Source organism: Coccinella septempunctata, chromosome 2 (assembly GCF_907165205.1).
Source record: "Coccinella septempunctata chromosome 2, icCocSept1.1, whole genome shotgun sequence".
In the NCBI taxonomy this organism is placed as follows: Eukaryota; Metazoa; Arthropoda; class Insecta; order Coleoptera; family Coccinellidae; genus Coccinella; species Coccinella septempunctata.
The window spans coordinates 4,299,235-4,323,004 of NC_058190.1; the positions used below are offsets into that span (position 1 = coordinate 4,299,235).

The 23,770-nt window shown below is 35.8% G+C and overlaps 1 protein-coding gene across 1 annotated transcript in view; it reads right to left on the reverse strand.

The window, feature by feature from the left end:
* LOC123307624 (diacylglycerol kinase 1) overlaps positions 1–23,770 on the reverse strand; it is a 262,505-nt gene that overhangs the window by 93,823 nt on the left and 144,912 nt on the right. The window contains exon 4 of the mRNA XM_044890010.1: positions 7,701–7,887. Coding sequence (XP_044745945.1) covers positions 7,701–7,887 — 187 coding nt within the window. The remainder of the gene's footprint in view (positions 1–7,700; positions 7,888–23,770) is intronic.

Consider the following 23,770-nt stretch of genomic DNA (forward strand, 5'->3'; position numbering starts at 1 on the left):
CTAGATTCACCTTTCTCAAACGTCGTCTGATGGTTTCGATGGAAACTTTGGACCCCATCTGCATTTTGAAGAGTATTCCGTAGCATTCTACACGTAGATGTGGGGTTTCTTCTCGCCGAAATGGTGATGAAACGATCCTGAGCAGGTGTTGTTTTTCGCCGCCCACCAAGCCTTGGTCTCCCCAACACGGAACCTGACTCCCTGAACCCATTCCAAAGTCGAGATATCACACTTTGGCTGACTTGGAGGCTTTCCGCTACAACAACCTGAGTTAGGCCATCCTGTAGCATTCCGATAGCCCTAGTAGCCTCAGCGTTTGTTAATTTACGTCTTGGCATTTTCAGAAAACTCGTTCCAAATCGAAACCGTTGATAAACTGACTTCATTTCAAAATAAGAACATTCATGAAGCAAATGCAAAGAACCAAACTTCAGAAAAAAGGCGACCAGATTGACGAAATGTCACATACTGATTTTTATTGGATTGATTCAAGTTGTTATTAATTTTACAGCGATTTTCTCGAAGATTACATACTTTTAAAAACGATTGAATACGATATCCCTAACTCATGTGGAGCAGTATATATTTATGTTTAAATCGTTGCATCTGTCCAAATGGTTTACAAAATATCGACAAATAATTGAGAAAAAAAAAGAGAGATATGCGTATTCCGTATTATGTTCATTATTCTTATTCTAAATATACCAAGCACAAATCATTTTCATATTTTTGAAGTCGAAGAATGTGGAAATATTATACGTTTCCTGAATTTTGACAAGCTTGCCACGGTTGTTCCAAATATTGTGTCAAAAATTGGGATTAAGATTTTACCAAAACTTTCGTTTTCCACATTAGAACCCAAATATTCATAATTTTTTTTTTTAATAATTACGCACATCATTGACAGGTACTCCGAAACTTCATTTTACATTTCTTTGCAGTTCGAAAACGCATTCGCTTCATTTTTGTGGTTTCGTTAAGTGATGAATTGGAAAAGGTTTTTTTTCTTTTATTTCGATAAAATTATGCCATCGGCCCTTGAAACGTGCTTGAATTTTCAGGTGTTCAAAATCAGATTTTGTAAAAATTATAGTAGTGGATGCTACTAGATAATTAAGATGGAGATGGTAGTGTAGAACCATTTACTGTATATCAAACATAAAATAAATAAATCACCTGCATTGAACTAATACATTAATAAAAAACAAATGAGAACATTTATATAGACTCAGAGATACATTATTCAACTAAAAACTGAGATAATCCAGAGTAGCTCGAATGAGGAGCCACTTGTGGTCAGACTTAAACTTTGAGAAAGTTCGATGAATTCAAAATTAAAACAATGTTCACAGTGACAGAGCAATCACAGACAATTAGCTGTGATAGCTGAATTGTCTTAGTCTGGTCATCACTGAGAGCAATACATTGAATAGGAGCAATAATATTATAATTTATATAGACAACGTTGGTCTTGAAGAATGCGGAATTCATCAATGAATACAACATTCACAGAGATGAACTTTTTACAAGTATCTAAGCACGCCCGTCAAAAAATAACCTGTGGCCGAATACCAGGAAGTGCCCAGTTTTAACCTAAAAAAAGGAATGAAATTGTTCAAAAACGCAAGAGCTGCAAAGAAAAGGTCAAAAGAAGAAGGCTCAGTTTTATTCGGCTGAAGAACAAACAAAGTTCTTTGATATAGCAAACAACAAGGCTGTCACACTTTTCCTAGAGGAGACTAAACATGGGCAGTACTAGCAGCATATAGACTTTTCTGAACCATCCCTGAAGAAAGAAAATACAAAATCTGTGGCCGAGTACCAGGAAGAGATACAATTGATAAATTATGAGATACAAAATGAGAGTACTAAATGAGGGAAACCACTAATCGTTGGTTTCGAGATATGCAGAAATATTGATATATTTGAGATCAGTATATCAAGCAAAATGAATGAATGTGAGAATATATCAGATCATACCAATTGAGAGTGTATACGATTACCAGAGCAGACCTTCCAGGGTGGAACAAGGACGAGGGACTGTCAACCAGTGTCAAAGCTTACTACTGAAGTATAATTAGGAGATCAGTACCAACTGAGAGAGTAGACGATTACCATAGCAGACCTTCCGGAACCAGGACGAGAGACACATCGTGTTCTGAAGGAAAATTATTGATTCCAGGGACCACCCTGGTGAACATGAGGATACTCCATTTGAAACTCGACAACATTAATTAGTCATATGTAAGTTAGAGATGAACAAGAGTTGATTTTAGAAATGAAATAAACTGATTCAAATAAAAGAGATGATATTGAGAAAATTGTCAATAAGAAAGACATGAGAAAGTTCAATTCTGGTGCTACATACCCATTTCCATGTGAGGAAATCTAGACCGGTCTGAAAATCTATGTTAATTGTAAAAATACAAGTCTGTTCGAAAATTCAATGTAATTCACACGTGGACACATTTCTTGCATATGGAACGAACATGAAAATGGTCAAATTAAAAATTTTGAGAAGACTTCGAGTACATTTCCTTTTGAGTTGAACAAATAAGCACCAGAATTGACCAAGAAGACTCGAAATGAGATAACTTTGAAGAGGTAAACAGTTTAAAGAAATTCCACAACAATCTAAGTGGGCACAATGAGACGTTGTTTCAACAAAGTGAACAGATTGATGATGGCTTCAGCGGAAACGGGATCATCTGACATCTTGTAGAAAGGGGGCAGCGTCGATCAACTGTCAAATAACGCTGTGTTAGGCACCATAGAGTTGAATTTTATTGGCGTGGACAGGAGCAAGGTCGGAGGGGGCAATTTTCAACATCAGGTTTACCAAACTCTTCAAAATTGGTGAAATTTACGTTTTAAGATTCCATTACATACATAAATGCCGAGGGAATATAAAACTGTGTAAAAAAAAAAAAAAGAATGGAGCCACATAATTCATACTTTCAGTGGAAACAGCATGGTTATCATGCAAGTTATCGTTTTTCGTTGATTTTTATTCATTTATGCGTGGGTTGATGTAGCAAAATTTAAAAGTTATAATGTTCAAGTTACATCATTCGTGAAAAATCCCAAACTGTCTAGTTTATTGAAGAAGTTTTTCAAACTCACGAATGTGGAGTTTCAATGAGCCATCGCCCGCGTTCTTCGGTAATATATTTTGCGAGAAACCTGAGAGCCTTTCACTTGATTCGACGTATACGACAGAGAATTCCTGAGGAAAACTTCCAAGTCAATACTCCGAATTTGTAAGCGCACCGCCAACTTTCCGATGATAAGGATCCTAATGACTTTTGGAAAGGCTTAAGTGGAATTCAACATCATTTATTCGCATCGTGAGTTGGATAGAGATGTTTTGAGGCCGTTTCCGAGGGAAATTCTACAGATATTCGTTGGATGGTTCTCGAGAACTCGCGATTTGATTCGAGTCAGAAGATAAACACAAGGAAAAATTCACCGGTTTCAAACTTCAAAGGGTTATTCGACATGGATTAATTATACCTGGGCATTTATATTCCGTGGTTGCCCTTAGAGATTTTCATTAGGGAATTTGGTAGGGGAGAAATGAATTTTACATACATCAGAAAGTTTAATGTCGTTCCTGATATAACGTGCGTGAAAAAATTCGTCGTCAAGGAAGCGGAATTTGGAACGCCTATACAGGGTGGCCATTTGAAAACGAAACAGACGAGATTACAGACGAAATAAATTTTTTCGATAGAAATGCTCGGACAGGTCGATTTCTGTTTCGAGGGGGACAACTTAAGATGTAGGTTACGGACGCATAGCGCTTCAACCCTTGCTACTACAACCCTCACCCCCAATTTTTGAATAGGGAAGATGGGGTCAGTGATACCTCATTTGAAAGGTATTTTTATGCTGATTTCAGCACAGTAATTGTTTTTTCATTTCATGCATTAGTTCTCGAAATATTCTTAACTAAGTATTTGAAAATGAAGTGGTGTTTTCATGGCATTTGTAGTGTTTTTTGTGAAAAATCGACATTTTGAGCTTCAAAACAACCATGACTGTGGCTTCCTTCCTCCAATCCACTGACATAGAAATCTCTAATCAAGATGTCGAACAAACAAAACGTATTGCGAAGGAGCTCAATGTTTTCATTTCGTTGATTATTGAATTCATATCTTTTTCAAAAAAATGAGAATCGATAATTTTTTATTTATTACGAACAGATCATTAAGTTGGCTTACTGGTTCTTTGACATGTGAATTATTCTTAGTTTTGAATTGAGACTTGTATGTGTTCTAATTCATTGTTCGACATGGTTTATTCAATTGCAGAGCGGGTGGATATAATTTCTTTTTTTTGCAAACAATCAATGTGCGAATAGAACCGCAGAATTCTTCAATCAACTTGTGGCTTCAAAGGAAGCCACAGTCATGGTTGTTTTGAAGCTCAAAATGTAGATTTTTCACAAAAAAGCACTACAAGTGCCATGAAAACACCACTTCATTTTCAAATACTTAGTTAAGAATATTTCGAGAACTACTGCATAAAATGAAAAAACAATAACTGTGCTAAAATCAGTATAAAAATACATTTCATATGAGGTATCACTCACCCCATCTTCCGTATTCAAAAATTGGGGGTGAGGGTTGTAGTAGCAAGGGTTGAAGCGCTCTGCGTCCGTAACCTACATCTTAAGTTGTCCCCCTCGAAACAGAAATCGATCTGTCCGAGCATTTCTACCGAAAAAATTTATTTCGTCTGTAATCTCGTCTGTTTCGTTTTCAAATGGCCACCCTGTATATATTCCCTGTTCAAACGTTATTCTAAGCTTGTGATGCACCATTTATCAGGTGAACTGTCAAATTATCGTTCTGGATTGTTGTACAAAAATTATCAGCAAATTATAAAGATGCAAAAAGCATTTACGAGGATGTACTTATATCTAGTTAGCCTAGAAGCCTAGACCAGTTCCATGCATGAAAAAATACTGCGTTTCCATATAGCAATGAACAATAACTCATTAGAAATGTCAGGGTTAAGTTTGAGGTCAAAAAAATAAACCAGAGTTACGCAATAAATTAAAAGAAAGATGTCAACCGAAATTGTGAAAATCGAAAAATTGGAGTATCGAGCCATCATCAAGTACCTGTATTTAAAAGAGTTCAGAGGTAAGCTGATTAACGAAGATATTCTTAATACCCTTGGTGATCAATGTCCTTCGTATGCGACCGTGAAAAATTGGACTGCAAGCTTCAAAAGAGGTAAATTTGCCATTGAAGATGATGACCGATCGGGAAGGCCAGTTTCTGTGCCAGTCCCCGAAAATATCGATGCAGTTCATGACATGATTTTATCAGATCGTCGAATTGGGCTAAATTGGATATCTGAAGAACTGAATATTTCATACGAACGCGTTAATCATATAGTTGGTCATAAGAAAAATTGCTGAAAAATTGATCCCCAAATGTTTGAACATTGACCTAAAGCGTGCAAGGGTAGAAGCATCGCGTTCGATCTGTGCTCGATTTAAAAACGTTGAAGACTGCTTAAACCGAATTGTTACTATGGATGAGACTTGGGTACATTTCTACGATCCAGAAAAAAAAGCAACAATTTATGGAATGGCGACACTCTGGTTCTCCAACAGCTAAGAAGTTTCGTGTCCAAAAATCTGATGTAAAAATTCTTGCTTCAGTTTTTAGGATTGCCATGGAGTTATCATGATTGATTTTTTGGATGAGGGTAGAACAATAACCGGAGATTACTATTCGACATTACTGACCACTCTACGGAAAAAACCTGAAGAGAAAAGACGCGGAAAGCTATCCAAAGGTGTTTTGTTTTTGCAGAACAACGCACCTGGACACAAATCTCATGTTGCCATGCAAAATATTCGTAATTTAGGGTTTGAATTACTAGAATACTCCCCCTATTCATCAGATTTGGCTGCATTCGACTATCACCTCTTTCCTCAACTGAAAAAAAGTTTTGAAGGTCGTAAATTTTCTTCCAACGAGGAGGTAATAAAAACTGTGGAGGTCTGGTTTGCAGAGCAAGAAGAAACATTTTTTATGAAAGGTATAGAGACGTTGCAGGTTCGTTGTAATAAATGTATCCAATAAAAAGGATAATATGTTGAGTAATAAAATATTTTGACATTGAAATTCTGTTTAGTTCTATAGTAGGCTAAGAATTTTTCAATATATCCTCGTACTTCAATTTGCAATCGCTTTGACAACCTTGAAACGTTCCTAAAAATTCAGGATAGACTAATGCCCATTTTCACCAACGATCCCTAAATTTTAAGGAATACCTAAGCCCATTTAAGTGACTCTTAGCTTCAATTTCGTTTTCACCATTGGACATTGGAATATTTCAGGAGAATATAAACAGAAATCTGTTTGCAAGACATAAAAAATCGTGTGATTCGGTAAACCAGTATGTTTGTAGCGAAATTTCGTAGCGACGAGCTCCTATCCATTCCCAAGATAAGTATTCCCTAACAAAGTGTACCTTTGTATGGTTAAAACGAATTTATATTAAGGGTAGAGTACTCCCTAAAGCTGAGGAATACTTAGATAGGGGCTTGTTCAGGAATCGTTGGTGAAAACGGGCATAAGGTTATCAAAAATATGGTCCGTCTACTTTTTTGGACCAAAAATTCCGAGCGATTTTCCACATTTTCATTTTAAAGTCGAAAAACCGAGGTGCTATATTTTCGTTGGACCACCCTATAGAGAATCAAACATATTGAGATTCTTACTGTGATTTATCCATATCACTGATATAGGACTTTCACCTTATTGTGAGCATTATAATCATGATAACTCAAGTCATTCAAGATTTATGTCTCTTACGTATGAAAATTGTGAACTTTGGTCAACAGTTCTACCAAGATTGTTTGGATTCTTGTGATCTGATTCAATGAAAGAAATGATTTCCGCACGATGGGCGGAATCTGCTGGTAACTTCTTCCTGAAAAGTCTCTTTCCACTTTCTAAACAACATTACGATTTTAAGGTCAATGAAATCATAGTTTACATTCTGGGAAGATGTTAAGATGAAGTAGTTCAAGGAAAGACATACGTTAGGACACAGAACATCGACCTTTAAAATTCCATTTGCTACTTGACGTTAAATTGTTTTGAACGCACATTAGAGGTTGGCAAGAAAGTAATTTCTTGTTGTCAGTGTGAAATAAAACACAATTGTTTCTATAGAAAGAATTAACTTTAAGGTTGTTGGATGACGTTTGTTGGCAGTGAACTTCTGAGTTGATAGCATCATCTTTTTATGATGTCATTCAGCTTTCGTTATAGTTTTTGCTGTTTCATCATGCTTGGACCATGATTTTTTTCGATTAACGTCATTGTAGACGATCCATTTTTCATCATAAATGGATCACGCCTTCAACAGTATGGCAGGTGCATGATAAACGAAATTAATTCAGACGCATAACATCCGCAGATAATTAAATCAACAAATGTTACGATCTAAGTCGAACTAACAAAATAATCATCACTAAAAGTATTAACATAAACTCCATTTCGTCGACAAAGAGTAGATGTAGATGCTAACTACGGTTTCGGTCTCATTTGACCTCGTCAGAGCAACATAACTCCTTCGAAAGGCCATAGCTGATTCGAAACAACACTGTAATCAATATCATTGAAGAGAAAGGACAGTCTTGAAATAGTATAGAAAACGTTAGGTCTTACCTTTCAAATGTGAGGTTATCGGTGCACAAGCTGTGGTTGAGCTCAAGACAGTCATCTCTTTGAAAGCTCTTCCTTCAACGTGTATTCCCTTGACGAAGGATAAGAACAAGTGTCGACAGAGTTCGTCAGGAGAACGTACTTCCAGGAAACTATCCAGAAACTTGCGAAAGCCCTCGAAATCGATCTCCTGTAACGAAAACAAAAATTTCAATTTTTTTTGTTCAACTTCAAGTCTGAATTTGACCGCTACATCAGTCATCAGTTGTTCCAACCCGGTGATTACAGTCCACTTTTGGCTCAAACTTCTCTTTTTACAGTAGGCCGAGAGCCTTAGAAAGCCGCAGGTCCAAAAAGAGTGCAGTGAGCTGAATTTGGTAGGTTGTAAGCATAGACATATACTCCATTCACTTTTATTTTAGCACTCAGTTGGCCATGGAAATTTGACACATTTCAATTTGCATAGTACGAAAATGTGGGGTTATGAAGCTTGTCAAAACATTTTTGGGTTTTAAATCAACGCTATGTTGCTTATTCTACGTAAAAGTCTGTTATTACGCATTTTATCACAATGTCGAATCTCTTCGGAAAATATGTGACAAACATAATTGAAGTTTATACAAACTGATTGAAGGCATACCAAATTCAGTTATTTGCATGGAAAATACAAGAGATCAGTGTAATATCATAATATACACTAGCTTGAGGAGAGTTAATGTTCGTTATCTTCTTATTTGGCTAAAGTTTGAATACGTTACATCAGTCGTAGATTTTAAAAATATTAACCCGAAGATGAAATGCATAAGATGCAGTGGTTGGGAATGGGTATCTCCCGAAGGAATTAACAGATAATTACAAGAATGTTAAATTCTTCAACAAAAATCATCTTGCATCAATATAAGTAAAAGGAATTAAAGGAAGTCTCAAGTCAAGATGAACTTCAACTTTGAACAAAAATTTCACAGGAATAAACAATTAAGAGGATAACTGACGCATATTTTAGGCTATTCATCTCAATACATTCATATAATAATAATAATTAGGTATTTATTGGTACCTCACTCACGTCTATGTCAACAGAAAATAGTAAGGTATTGGCGTGACGTTCATTTCTCTCTTCTATAAAATATCTAATTTCAATCTGGTATTGCTCAGTCCTTGTTCTAAAATCATCTTCAAGGCTCTACAATAAAAGATACATACTATGACAGAAAGGGAGAAGAAAAGTGTTTTCCCACGAAGAATAAGTTTCTAAGAAGTGAAATGTATATTCCCTTTGCAAAATATCTATTAAACCTTTAAATCTGACTCCAAGGTCAGTCTGAATTGTCTGAATTTGATGTCCCACTGAAGACTGAGAAAAGTTTATTTGAAACATTTTCCAATCCAAACTCTCCCCAAGGAGTTATTTCAGTGAATCTTCCAAACTGTCACCCTAAAGAGGGTGTTTTCCAAGGGTGGGGCTTTTTTTGACAGAAGGTAGAACTCATCCAAATAAGTCGTTTAACCAAAAATTGTCTAAATAAAATATCCAAGATGACTGAGATGCAACTCCTAGAAGTACGACAAAATGTCATTGAATTTCAAGTATGGGACTGTGAAAAGTGACTCCGGCATCGCAAAAACGAAACAAAACATAAACGTATGGCTGGACAATGAATGGTTCGGTACCAAGTTCATCGGATTAGATGCATCAGGTCACTTTTGAGACAATCATTCTTGTTTTATCGTGCAATTTAGGATGAAAAAAAATTTAGAAAATCGAGGCAGTTTCTTGAAAGTGCTTATGTTAGTTATGTTGAAAAAGTACTATGATGTTTCCCCATTTCATCCTATTTTTTCGAAGATTGTTGAAGTGTTCGAACAAGAAGATTGTGATGTCTATTTTGAAAAATTCGTGAATAGTTTAGACGAATTTTATTGGTGAGATTTTGAAGTATTATTCTATTTTTTACACTTGTGTCTTGTCTCTTCTGTAAGTTGGTATCAAAATGAGCCATTTCATAAAATCGTGTTAGTTACTGAAAAATAATGAGAACAATTCGGCAATCCTAAGTTTCCATGTTTATTACAACGTAAATATCGGACGAGCCAATATCCTGAACGAAACCACATGGTCGAATCAAGAGATAAGTTTTTTCCCACTGCTTTGCGATAATTCAGCTAACAAACGGACTAGGGTCGTATAAGGATCTATTTCAGTAATCATTTTCAATGTTTTTTTTCAACTTTGTCATTTTGAAAGTTTTGTAAGGTGATTTTTGGTGAAACGCTTCATTTTGACCAGCTCTACCTTGTGTTAAAAAGCCTCACTTTCGAATATACCTTGTGTATTAACACAAAGAGTTTATCTGTTGAAAATCAGTGTGCATAGGTTGAAGGAATACAATCATAGTTCTGTTGAATATGGGTCACCCTTTGGAACAAGGTTTCGATAAAAACTTCAATCGGAATTCGACATTCTTTATGTGTCATGTGTTACATTCAATTAGGATACTGAATCACATCTTTTCAAAATTTGAATTTCGATTCAATTGAAATTTTATGCTTACTATGCGAGAAAAATCCAATCCCAAGCCAAAGAAAAAAAAAATCAATTTCTACCGCCTGAAATCAACATATTTCTGGTGATACAGCGGATTTCCCGACTCGAATATTCTTTCGCTCATAAATAAGTCAAGTCCCCTGCAAACACCAGAATGTACGAAGAATTTGTGGAATTTGCAGCTGATATATTGAAGGCAGGAACACTGTTACCTCGTAAGCTTTCTTTATGTATGGGGACACATGCTCTATTCGTGTAATTTATTGGTTGAATATGAGAACGGTTACCTTAATTTTCATGTTAAATATATCATATACTAACTGACAAAGAAACTGCAACACCCAGAAGTAGCTGTTCAGATTTTAAATTTTTTTTTGGTAAAACATAGATAGTATAGTAATCAGTATATGATTAAAATTGGAATAAAAAAACGAAGGGTTTAAATCAATATGGGTATATTTAAGTTGAGCAGACTGCTGAAGAAATGTCGAAAGCGAATGGCCTACTGAAGGTTAACGAACTGAAAGTTTTTTAAGTCCAGTTTTTGTCTTTAGTAATACTTCGGATTACCATTGCTAACAATAACTAGATGAGTTCATGCAGAATCAATAACTACGAAAGGGTTCCATAGATTGCTTTCATATTCTAGTTTGCTTCACTCATAATCCCTTTCAGCTTGCTTGAACTAAGCGTTCCTTTTTATCACTGCCATCACAATTTCTGCTCTATTATTTCGACTCCTCATGAAGAGTACAAATTGTATCGTTATCAAAATGTATATTCGGAGGGTAAAAGCATTCTGGACATTAGTTCCCTAACGAGAAAACGTCTGGCATCCATTTAGAACCATTAGATCATTCTGGGAAATATTTATAAATGCAAAGTGGAAACGTATTAATCAACTGTGAAATGTATCGTGGAAGTTTCAGCAATACACAATGGTGAGCAAAATTCATTAAATATCAGTTGAAAAGATTCAAGCCATTAAATATCCATACAAATATGTATTTTGAAGTTTTATCTTACTAACGATTTTATCGAATGGAATGATTTTCGGAATATAGTTTTTCGTTCAAATGAAGAACCTTTTCCGATCATCAAATTCCAATAACATCTTCCAGTTTATTTATTAGGACCATCACATATCATAAAAATACTTGGAATTCAAAGAACCCAACCTTCAGAAGTTAGTTAAACGCTCAATAATGAATATCTGAATATCTGACCATTTTGGAGAATAGTTATTACTGTTTCATCTGAGGAAAGAGATGATAGTCGGATGGAGCCAAATCTGGGAATAAGGGGGGTGTTCTAGTTCTAGTAATTCAAACCCTAAATTACGAATTTTTTGCATGGCAACATGAGATTTGTGCGCAGAGGCGTTGTCTTGCAAAAACAAAACACCTTTGGATAGCTTTCCACGTCTTTTCTCTTTAATTTTTTCCCTTAGAATGGTCAGTAATGTCCAATAGTAATCTCTGGTTATTGTTCTACCCTTATCCAAAAAATCGATCATGATTACTCCATGGCAATCCCAAAAAATTTAAGCAAGAACTTTTCTAGCAGATTTTTGGACACGAATCTTCTTAGGTCTTGGAGAACCAGAGTGTCGCCATTCCATCGATTGTTGCTTTGTTTCTGGATCGTAGAAATGTACCCAAGTCTCATCTATAGTAACAATTCGGTTTAAGAAATCTACATCGTTTTCAAATTGAGGACAGATCGAACGCGATGCTTCTACCCTTGCACGCTTTTGGTCAACATTCAAACATTTGGGGATCCATTTTGCAGCAATTTTTCTCATGTCCAAATTCACGTGAACTATAAGATGAATGCGTTCGTATGTAATATTCAGTGCTTCAGATATCCGTTTTAGCCCAATTCGACGGTTTGATAAAATCACGTCATGAACTGCATAGATTTTTTCAGGAACTGGCACAGAAACTGGCCTTCCACATCGGTCATCATATTCAATGGAAAATTTACCTCTTTTGAAGCTTGCGGTCCAACTTTTCACGGTCGCATACGAAGGACATTCATCACCAAGGGTACCAAGCATGTCTTCGTAAATCTGCTTACCTCTAAACCCTTTTGAATACAGGTACTTGATGATGGCTCCATACTCCAATTTTTCGATTTTCACAATTTCGGTGAACATCTTCTTTTTCTCAATTTATTGCGTAACTCTGGTTTACTCTACCTCAAACTTCACACTCACACTTCTTATAACTCTAATGAGTTATTGTTGGTTGCTATAGCAACGCATTATTTTTTAATGCATGGAACTGGTCTCGGCTAACAAGATAACAATACATCCTCGTACAATCATGAAAAAATTGCGAAAACTTGCCTTCTCAAGTGGAATTTCCGCTGTTTTGCTATCATATCTCCCGTAGAACTGCGAATTTCAAAAGAATTAAAGATGTAAGGCATTAAACTTTGCGTCAAACAAGACCAACTTTTATACTGTTACCTACCTGCTTTTGTTATACGGGTTCTCAAAGATTAACGAACTTTTCGGAATAATGACAAAATTTAGTTTGATCACCAGTTTTTTGAAAATATCTGCCAGAATAACTTATGAAAACTAATTTTAATTGGAAGGTATTCTCACAGGATGAGGACAGGCTCAATAGAACAACTTTATAAGACGTGAAAGAATTCATACTATGCTAATATTAATGTTATAAAATTGTTCAGAATTGAGTTCTGCGAAGAAAGAAATCATGAGCGTTTTACCTCCCATTAGAAAACAAATAAATTTTGAATTTGGGTCACTGTTGGAATATCAATGGTAACTGGCAATTTCAATTAATGTTTCATCGGAATTCGTATTTGAATATAATGTATATATGCCATATTTCACTTATACCGATGTAATAAACAATACCTCTAGAATCTCAATTACTGAGTTAGGTACGTTAACGGGTTTCTGACTCGTATTGAAATAAATGGAGGAATGGTGTAATTGTATGTACACTAATGTACAATAAATACTGGGTGCATTCATTCGCAACAAAATTTGCCGAATATATTTCGTATAGCTTGTCGTTACTCCAAATATGCCTGCATCCCTTCGAAATTTGAAGTTTGCCATAGGGTGCAAAAAATAACATTCCAATCAAAAATTATAGAGTAGAAAGATAGGAAACGCCCTCATATCGCTAGTACTAAAAACCGACTACATTTTGGCCAGTGAAAACACATTTGACAATTAGATGGCGCTGAAAACGTATTATCAATACAGAAAAACTGTTTAATAACAGTTTTCTGTTTTATAATTGAGGGGCGCGAAATTCGAATTCTATTCCTTGTATTGAATTTCAATATTGACCTTGTTGAGACCAGAAAACAAACATCCTGAGCGACAAAACGAAAGGATGGTTTTGTTTTGTGACCAGGATGTTAGTTTTCATCTGAACATTGTTTGGAATCGATTGGTATCAATGAAATACGCTGTTGGATGTGATAAATTTTTATTTGCAATCTATAAAAAATTTACAAAAATTTGGAATTATGGACAACGAATATAGCTTTGACTAGGATACAAGAGTACATGGTTATCTGCTAAAGTTACGTGAAAGGTGTTTTTTCTGTGAAGAAATTTCGAATTAATAAACTGAGTTGAATTTTCACAATTTATATCAGAAATAGATTCAATTTACCGTCATAGGATACATATTTTCGTTACTTACATATTATTTACAAAATTTTCAGAACCACAATTGAAAAAAACCTTACAGAGGTATACAAGCCTTGTATTCAAGCCCGTCAGTATAATTTCTTCATGCTTTTTCATGATTTCTTCATGGTATGGTCTCTTTATGACACAATATACAAATTGATTGACGAATGAACACTTATAGAAGGTTTCATAAAACTTTGACTTTCCAAACAACAATTTGACAGTCACCCGATTCCCAAATCGAAATCCATAAAACTTTTGCATTTCTGAATATATTGAAGGCAATTGAGAATCTTTGAATGGACGTGTTAAAGTCATAATTTCCCCTAAATGAGCCCTTCATTAAGGGATGCTTCCTGCATACAACAATTCACGTGGATAAACAGTTCTCAATCGACTTGCAATAAAATGTTCATTGCACATGGTGTAGTCAGTAGTGTTTGCAGGCCTTTACGCCCTGAAAATTTTATCCACTTCGTAGCACTGAAAACAAAAATCAATGAATGACCGAGTCACATGTTACCAGTTAATACTTACATTCCCATTTTCCTTAGTAAAATTCGTTTTATTTGATCCACAGTTCTTCATCATACAATAATTTTCGAACGATATTCTGAGGTTTTCGCCAAGAAATTAGACAACAATTTCAATAATCAGCAACTAGAACGGGCTCGAAAAATAAAAGGCGATATGAGGTTGTCTATGGATACGAGAATCAAAACATTCAAAACCGGTTTGATCAAAGTGGCCATCTGACTCTGACATCTCGCAAAATTTCATATGTCCCTCGAATTAAAATTTTAACCAGTCTTAGGGCCTTAAAAACACATTTGAAACACAGATGGCGCTCACATCACTCTAGTCGCTTCGTTTCCTATCTTTCTACTCTATAATCTTTGATTCCAATATTAACGAATTTCTTTAATTTTTTTTTAGTTAGTTTTCAATTGTCAAATTACACGTTTTTACACCCAACCATAGAGGGTTTCAGGATGTGCTATTTAGAATTCAGATCCGCTCATTCAAATAGTTATACCCAGATATTCTAAAATCCACAATACGTCAGACGGTAGCAAACATATTCAATGTAAGAGAATTTATATAATGTTTCATCTGAATCTAAACGACTTATATTTCAGCTGAATATTTCCACAATCAGAAAGATTGTGAATGAAGAGGATTACAAAGAATTTCCTTCTATTGGGAGACCCAAAAAAGTGCTGGCATTTGAGAATTTTATGTTTGAGTGAATTAATGCGAAAAGTTTACTACAGGATTTTCGATGAATGTCATCGTAGAATAAGTTCCCGAAAATTGATTTTTCTATTTTTCATTCGACTTGTCCTATACATTGTAAATGTCTTAAGGTACCAATAAATACCTAATCATTATTGTATCAATGTATAGCCATAAATACGCGTCAGTTGTCCTGTTAATTTTTTTACTCATGTGAAATTTTTGTTCAAAGGTTATGTTCATCTTAACTTGAAACATCCATCAATTCCTTTTACTTAGATGATTTTTGTTGAAGAATTTAATATTCTTGTAATTATCTGTTAATTCCTTCGGGAGATACCTATTCCCAACCACTGCATCATATGCATTTCATCTTCGGGTTAATATTTTTGAAATCTACAACTGATGTAACGTATTCAAACTTTAGCCAAAGAAGATAACGAATATAAACTCTCCTCAAGCTAGTGCATATTATGATATTATACTGATCTCTTGTATTTTCCATGCAAATAACTGGATTTGGTATGCCTTCAATCAGTTTGTATGAACTTCAATTACGTTCGTCAATATTTTCCGAAGAAATTCGACATTGTGATAACATACGTAATAACAGAAACTTTAACATAGAACGGGCAACATAGCGCTGACTTAAAACCCAAAAATGTCTTGACAAGCTTCATTACCCCACATTTTTGTACTATACAGAGTGAAATGGGTCAAATTTTCATGGCCAACCGAGTGCTAAAATGAAAGTGAATGGAGTACCTATACTTTTACGATAAAAAATAACACTTCTGAAGCGGTGCACAGCAACACCAATGATTCATCACGAGAAATAATAGAGCGCATTTATTCAAAACTGACATTTTCCACGAAGATTTGATTTGTATTGCATATCGTTCAATCACAGGACATCAATCGGATATAGATGGGTTATACGTTATACGAGGTATGGATACGAAATACTTCCATTTGGTCCTGTGTTATCTCTTGATATGGAAATTAATTGATCAATTTTGATATGTCGGCAGAATTCCACGTGATTGATATTTTCACTTTCCGGTTGCCCGAGCAAATAAGGGTTCTGGTTCCTAAAAATTGCTAACAAGCTGGAAATGGATACAAACGACGGAGGGAATCTCGAACATGAGTTAAAAACTTCGAAACTGATGGTATTTTTTGTTTGGTTTTTGGCAATTTTCACTCAGAAAGATCATCTGATGAAAATTTGTTTGTGATTCATTTAGTAGGAGGGGAAACAACTCTTCAAATGACGTCAAATGGATTCAAATCTTCCGAGTGGTTCAGCCATAATCGATCGACAAAATTTGTTTATTTTTTATAACTCAGCTTGAAGAATTAAAAATTGATTTGCGATGTCCATATCATGTGTGTTGACCGATATACACTTTTTTTCTACCAACAAGGATGTATTGATATCTAGTTAGGCTAGACCAGTTCCATAAAAAAATATTTCGTTACCATAGCAACGAACAATAACTCATTAGAAGTGTCAGTGTGAAGTTTGAGGTCAAAAAAGTTAACCAGAGTTACGCAATAAATTAAAAAAAAGAGATGTCCACCGAAATTGTGAAAATCGAAAAATTGGAGTATCGAGCCATCATCAAGTACCTGTATTTAAAAGGATTAAGAGGTAAGCAGATTTAGACCCGTTTGCACCAAACGCACTTAGTGTTAAGTGTCCCTTAAAATGAACCCATAACTTAAATTACGTTGCACCAACTGTTAAGTGACATCTGAATAGCTGAAGCTACGCTTAAATTTAAGCGCTCCTGTAATGACCACTTACTTATTTAAGGGCGGGATTTTAACCTAAAATAATTTGTTGAACTGGCTTCCATTTTTGATGGATTTTGAAAATTGAATGAATTCATTACTGACGCCTTTTCTTTTGCCTTTATTGTAATGCCATCAGTCTTTTTTAATTTTCAATTTGGTGCCACAAATCATACTATAGTTAGCAACAAACTCTTTTCTTCTGTTGAGAAGTTGAGTGTCCTTCGTAAATTACCACCACTTGCTTGGCAATCATTCACCGTATTCGTACTAACAAGGGCATTTTCTTCACGTTCCTCTTCAATATTAGTAAAACAAATTCACACAAGACCTTACAAAGGAAGTGTTGTACTTATATAAACTTAGATACCTTTTATTTGACAATCATTAGCATTATTAATATTAATGCTGATTCAACAACAAAAAGTTGTTACTCTTTGATAATATTATTATATAATAATATCCTTGACACTGAATGACAGGACAATAAAGTTAGGTTAATGAAATGACAACGATCATTGGCAACCGGCTAACCAATGAAATGGCTTTATTGCACTAGGATGAAGTTGCACCAAAATAAAAAACTGAAATATCACCAGATATAAAAATTTAAGGCCCCTTACTCAAGATTCTGTTAAGCCACAGTCATGCAACTGGGAATAAAATTAAGCGTGCATTAACTTTAAACGACACTTAGTTAAGTACTCGTTTTAAGGGGTATTTGTGCAAACGGGCTTTACGAAGATATGCTTAATACCCTTGGTGATCAATGCCCTTCGTATGCGACTGTGAAAAATTGGACTGCAAGCTTCAAAAGAGGTAAATTTTCCATTGAAGATGATGACCGATCGGGAAGGCCAGTTTCTGTGTCAGTCCCCGAAAATAACGATGCACTTCATGACATGATTTTATCAGACCGTCGAATTGAGCTAAAACGGATATCTGAATCACTGAATATTTCATACGAACGCGTTCATCATATAGTTCACGTCTATTTGGACATGAGAAAAATTGCTGCAAAAAGGATACAGGATACACAAATGTTTGAATTTTGAACAAAAGCGTGCAAGGGTAGAAGCATTGCCTTCGATCTCTGCTAGATTTGAAACGATGTGGACTTCTTAAACCGAATTGTTACTATGGATGAGACTTGGGTACATTTCTACGATCCAGAAACAAAGTAACAATCAATGGAATTGTGACACTGTGGTTCTCCAAGACCTCAGAAGTTTCGTGTCCAAAAATCTGCTGGAAAAGTACTTGCTTCAGTTTTTTGGGATTGCCTTGGAGTAATCATGATTGATTATGAGGGTAGAACAATAACCGAAGATAACTATTCGACATTACTGACCACTCTATGGGAAAAAATCAAAGAGAAAAGTCGCAGAAAGCTATCCAAAGGTGTTTTGTTTTTGCAGGACATAAATCTCATGTTGCAATGCAAAAAATTCGTGATTTAGGGTTTGAATTACAAGAACACCACACTTATTCACCAGATTTGGCTCCATTCGACTCTCAACTCTTTCCTCAACTGAAAAAAAGTTTAAAAAGTCGTAAATTTTCTTTCAACGAGGAGGTAATAAAAGCTGTGGAGTTCTGGATGGCAGAGCAAGAAGCAACATTTTTTTTTGAAAGGTCTAGAGACGTTGCAGGTTCGCTGTAATAAATGTATCCAATTAAGAGGAGAATATGACATTGAAATTTTGTTTGGTTCTAAAGTAGGCTAAGAATTTTTCAATATATCCTCGTAATCAGTTTTTTGTATGTATTGACAGTACGTTTTCAGCGCCATATCATTGTCAAAAGTGTTTTCACTGAAAAATTCAATCGGTTTTCAGTACAAGAGATATGGGGGAGTAGTTTCCTATCTTTTTACTCTACAGTGCACGTCAAAATTATGGAACAAATTCATTTTCTCAATAGAAAAATATTTGGCAACGAAATCCTGAGACAGGTCAATTTTGTTTTACTTTTACCAAATTTTTATGCATTTTTGAAGGATTTTTGTTGCACCCTGTGCCATCCCCATCAACCCTCTAAATTTTTTGAATAGGGAAAGTGAGTCATGTGCTAATTTTTTGGCAAGGTCTTTGTATCTTCTTTACAGGCGTGCAGCAATATTCAAGAATAAATTTTGTTTTTTAAATTATATAGTTAGTTCAAAGAGTTAGTGAAACAAAAATCGACCTGTTTCAGGATTTTGTTGCCTAAAATTTTTCTTCTCAGAAAATGAATTTGTTCCATAATTTTGACGCGCACTGTATAATTTTTGGCTTGAACATGAACTGCACAACTGGGCCTTAATGTGATGATAAATCATAAAAATTAGAGATATTCATTAGTATGAGACTAATGAATATCGTTCCTCAACTTTTCTCTTTGAGTTTTCAATCACCCAGAGAATAGGTACCTGGATTATATAAAATTTTGGAGATAATGGCAGTCCAACTTTCCGAATATCTCGAGCTGAATGGGATTCTGCCTGCGACTCAGTTTGGTTTTCGTCCGGGTTATAGTGCAACCAGTGCACTTCTCGATGTGACTGATGACATTTGTTAGTCCATCGATGAATCCAGATGTTTTGTTTTATTTTTGCTGGACTTCAGTAGAGCCTTCGATACTGTGCGGCATGATATCCTTTTGGCTATCTTGAAATCTTGTGGAGTGTCAGGTGCAGCTTTTAACCTTCTGAGCACCTATCTTGCTGGACGTTCGCAGTTTGTGAAGTTTGGTGACAGGACCTCATGCGCTAAATCAAAGACTAAAGAGTAGAAAGATAGGAAACGCCCTCATATCGCTAGTACTAAAAACCGACTACATTTTGGCAAGTGAAAACACGCGTGACAATGAGATGGCGCTAAAAACGCACTGTCAATACAGAAAAACTTTTTGATAAGAGTTTTCTGTTTTTTGATTCAGGGGCGCGAAATTCGAGTTCTCTTTCTCGTATTACATTCCAATATTGACTTTGTTTCTATCAGAAAACAAACATCCTGAGCGACAAAACAAAAGTATGGTTTTGTTTTGTGATCAGGATGTTAGTTTTCATCTAAACATTGTTTGGAATCAATTGATATCAACGAAAAACGCTGTTAGATGTGCTATATGTTTATTTGCAATTCATAAAAAATTTACAAAAATTGAAATAGTGGGCAATAAATGAAGCTTTAACTAGGACACTAAAGTATATGGTGATCTGCTATACGTTGAAGGTGTTGTTTCTGTACAACAGGTTGTTCTGAATTCATGAACTTAGTTGAATTTGTAAAATATACATACATATATCAGAAATTAATATGAACCAATATTCAATATACCATCATAGCATACATATTCCAGTTACTTACATATGTAGGTATTATTTAAAGAATTCTCAGAACCACACTTAACAAAAAAAAAACTTACAGACATATGCAAAACCTGTATGTCAGTATAGTTCCTTGGTGTTTTTTTTATGATTTCCTTATGATATGGTCTCTTCATGACACAATAAACAAATTGATTAATGAATGAACAAAACACTCACAGCAGGTTTCATAAAACTTTGACTTTCCAAACAACAATTTGACAGTCACTCGGTTCCCAAATGGAAATCAATAAAACCTCTGCATTTCTGAATATATTGAAAGAGTAGCAATTGAGAATCATTGAATGGACCTATAAAGATCATAATTTCCCCTTAATAGGCCGTTCATGCAAGGGATGCTTTCTGCATACAACAATTTACGTCGATGAACAGTTCTCAAATGACCTGCAGTAAAATGTTGATTGCACACGGTGTAGTTAGTAGTGTTTGCTGAAGTACTTGTCTTCAAGTCCTGAGAATTTTATCCACTTCGGAGCACTGAAAATTAGAATCAATGAATGACCGATTCACATGTTACGAGTTTCAATACTTACGCTTCCATTTTCCTTAGTTGAGTGAAAAACTTAATCACGTAAAATACATTTTATTATTTGATCCACCGTTCTTCACCATTCAATAATTTTCGAACAATATTTTGATGTTTTCACCAAGAAATAAGACGAAAAAACTTCAAAAATCAGCAACTAGAACGAGCCAGAGAAACAAAAAGCGGAATGAGAATCAAAACATTCAAAACCTCTTTGATCAAAATTGACATCTGAAATTTTAAAAAAATGTCATATATTTCTGCAAATGGCACTCAAATTAATATTTTAACCAGTCTTAGCGTCTTAAAAACACGCGTGACACACAGATGGCGCTCAAATCGCTTTAGTCGCCTCGTTTCCCATCTTTCTACTCTATAATCTTTGCGCTAAATCTGTTCAGAGCGGAGTACCCCAGGGCTCGGTGCTTGGGCCTCTTCTCTTCATAGTGTACACCTGCCAATTCACCAATAGTATCCTTCATGGAAAAGTTCATAGGTATGCTGACGATTTTCAGATTCTTTTTGATTTCCTCATGAATAATTTTGATACCGCAGCTGTTAGAATGAATGAAGATCTAGATCGGTTGGCACTTATAGCGGAAAAACATTCTTTGAAATTGAATGCAAGGAAATCATTCGCTATAATTTTTGGGTCGAAAAATAATAGAGACTTTTTTGAGAATAATTTCAGGTCTGTGATCCGCAGTGATACCATTAATTTCCAGGAGAGCGTAAGAGACAGTTCGTTGAGATTTCGTGAGCATGTTGTGTGTTTGATCCGGAGAGCGTATGAGGCCTAGATCTTATTTGTCTATTACTACAAAGAGGGTCTTGTGTGAGAGTTTGGTCTCGTCAAAATTTAATTGTAGTTGTACTGTCTACAGCTTTTGTCTTGACCAAGAAACATTAGGTTGAATACAGTTCAATATAGCTGCATCAGGTTCATATATGGGATTAGGAAATATCAGCATGTGACGCATATGCTAAAGGCGCTGTACTGGTTGCCAATAAAAAATGTTTTGAGTATTATGCCTTGTGTACTCATCATAAAATTATAATTGGGAAATGTCCGCCATATCTTCATAACAAACTGAGGTATATTCATAATTTGAATATAAGGCATAGGAATCTGCTCTTTTGTCCCCAGCACAGAACGGCCATCTTCCAGAGGAGTTTCAGGTACAATGTGGTAAAATTTTATAACGCAGTGCCAAATGAATTCAAAACGTTTACGCTCGTAAGATGCAAGAGAGAAATCAGGGCTCATCTTCTTCAGGCTCTGTATCTATACATAATATCTTGTTTTCGAGAGTCAGTTTTTTTTCCGTTGTTTCAGATACATCTTTTTTATGTTCATTTATTTTTTTTGTAAATTCTGCTCATTGGAATTCTATTGTTGTTCAACTTTTTTTTCTCTCTCTTTAGTGCTTATTCCAAATTGTGTCACATAACAAGGGAAAATAAAGACATGAATTTAGCCTTGCGGCTTTCACACTCCCCTCCAGAGGAAAATTCACTTATCCCATATATCGCAGATATCAAAAGGATTAAGCTCTGTTGGAGCCCTTTCCAGGTTTTCGGGCTCGTGGTGGTGGTCGGGTCCGGGTCGCTCCTCGGCTCCCTGCTGTCGGTTGGATTCCTGCTCCACCCGCACTTCCTGTCGAAGCAGACGGTGTTCCCCTGCATTTCCCATGTACTTGCGTACAGTTCTCGCCGTTCCCAGCAGTACCGCCTTCTGCATGACTCTATAGATATTTTCGTACAACTGAAGTTTCCTCAAATTCTCTAGTAGTTTTTTCGGTATCAGGCCTGTAGATGAAATGACAATAGGGTCTTGATATCTTTCAGCTTCCACTGTCTTCTGGTTTGTTCCTCGAGATCTCTATACTTTGAAATTCTTTCAGTGTGCCTATCTAGAAGATTGTTATTATTTGGAATCGCCACATCGATGAATAGTGCTCTGTCCTCATCCTTATTAAGCAATATGAGGTCTGGTCTATTGTGGGTTATTTTCCGGTCTGTGAGAACCGTGCGATCCCAGTATAGCTTGTGATGTTCATTTTCCAATACAGCATCCGGATGGTAATTGTAATAAGGAACCTTTTTCGAAATCAGAAGTTGGTGTTTTAGTGCCAATTCTTGGTGAAGAATCTTGGCAACGGCATCATGTCTATTTTTGTACTCCGTGCCCGCGAACTTCTGACATCCCCGGTGATGTCCTGGATAGTTTCATGTGTCGCACAGCCATAACGACAGCTATCATCCGCCACTGAGGCATCCTTGGCGATATATCTCATGTAGTTCCTTGTTGGAATCACCTGATCCTGGATGGCGAGCATGAAGCCCTCTATCTCAGGAAACAACCTTCCGGAGGTCAACCAGTAGTTCGACGCAGATATGTCTACGTAATCATGGTTGACGTCGTTCTGGTGCCTTCCATGCAAAGGTTTGCCAATCAAATTCTGCATTTTACTTTCTGCGTTCGACGGTTTCCAAGTGGTCCTGCTGTAGCTTTAACGGTGTAGAACTATCAGCAACACAAACTACTTCATGGAGTTCTGATGAAGTAGCCTTGCTCAGGAAATATTTTCGAAGTCCTTCAATTTCCTGGGACATACGGTTGGACAAATCAACAATTCCTCTACCCCCAAGATGTCGTGGCAGCTCTGTCCGTTCTATTGAGCTTTTGAGGTGATGTTTATTGTGTTTAGTCAGCATCGTCCTTATTTTTCTCTGTGAGGCTGCTAAATCGGTGGTGGTCCAAGAGATGATACCGAATGAGTAGCTCAGCGCCGAGCAAGCGTAGGTATTGACAGCTTTTATCAGATCACATTATTATTATTATTATATCATTTTTTTTTTATTGAATTGTTCGATGAGAACTTCATTTTGGGAACATGGTCTTGCACGCCAAGTT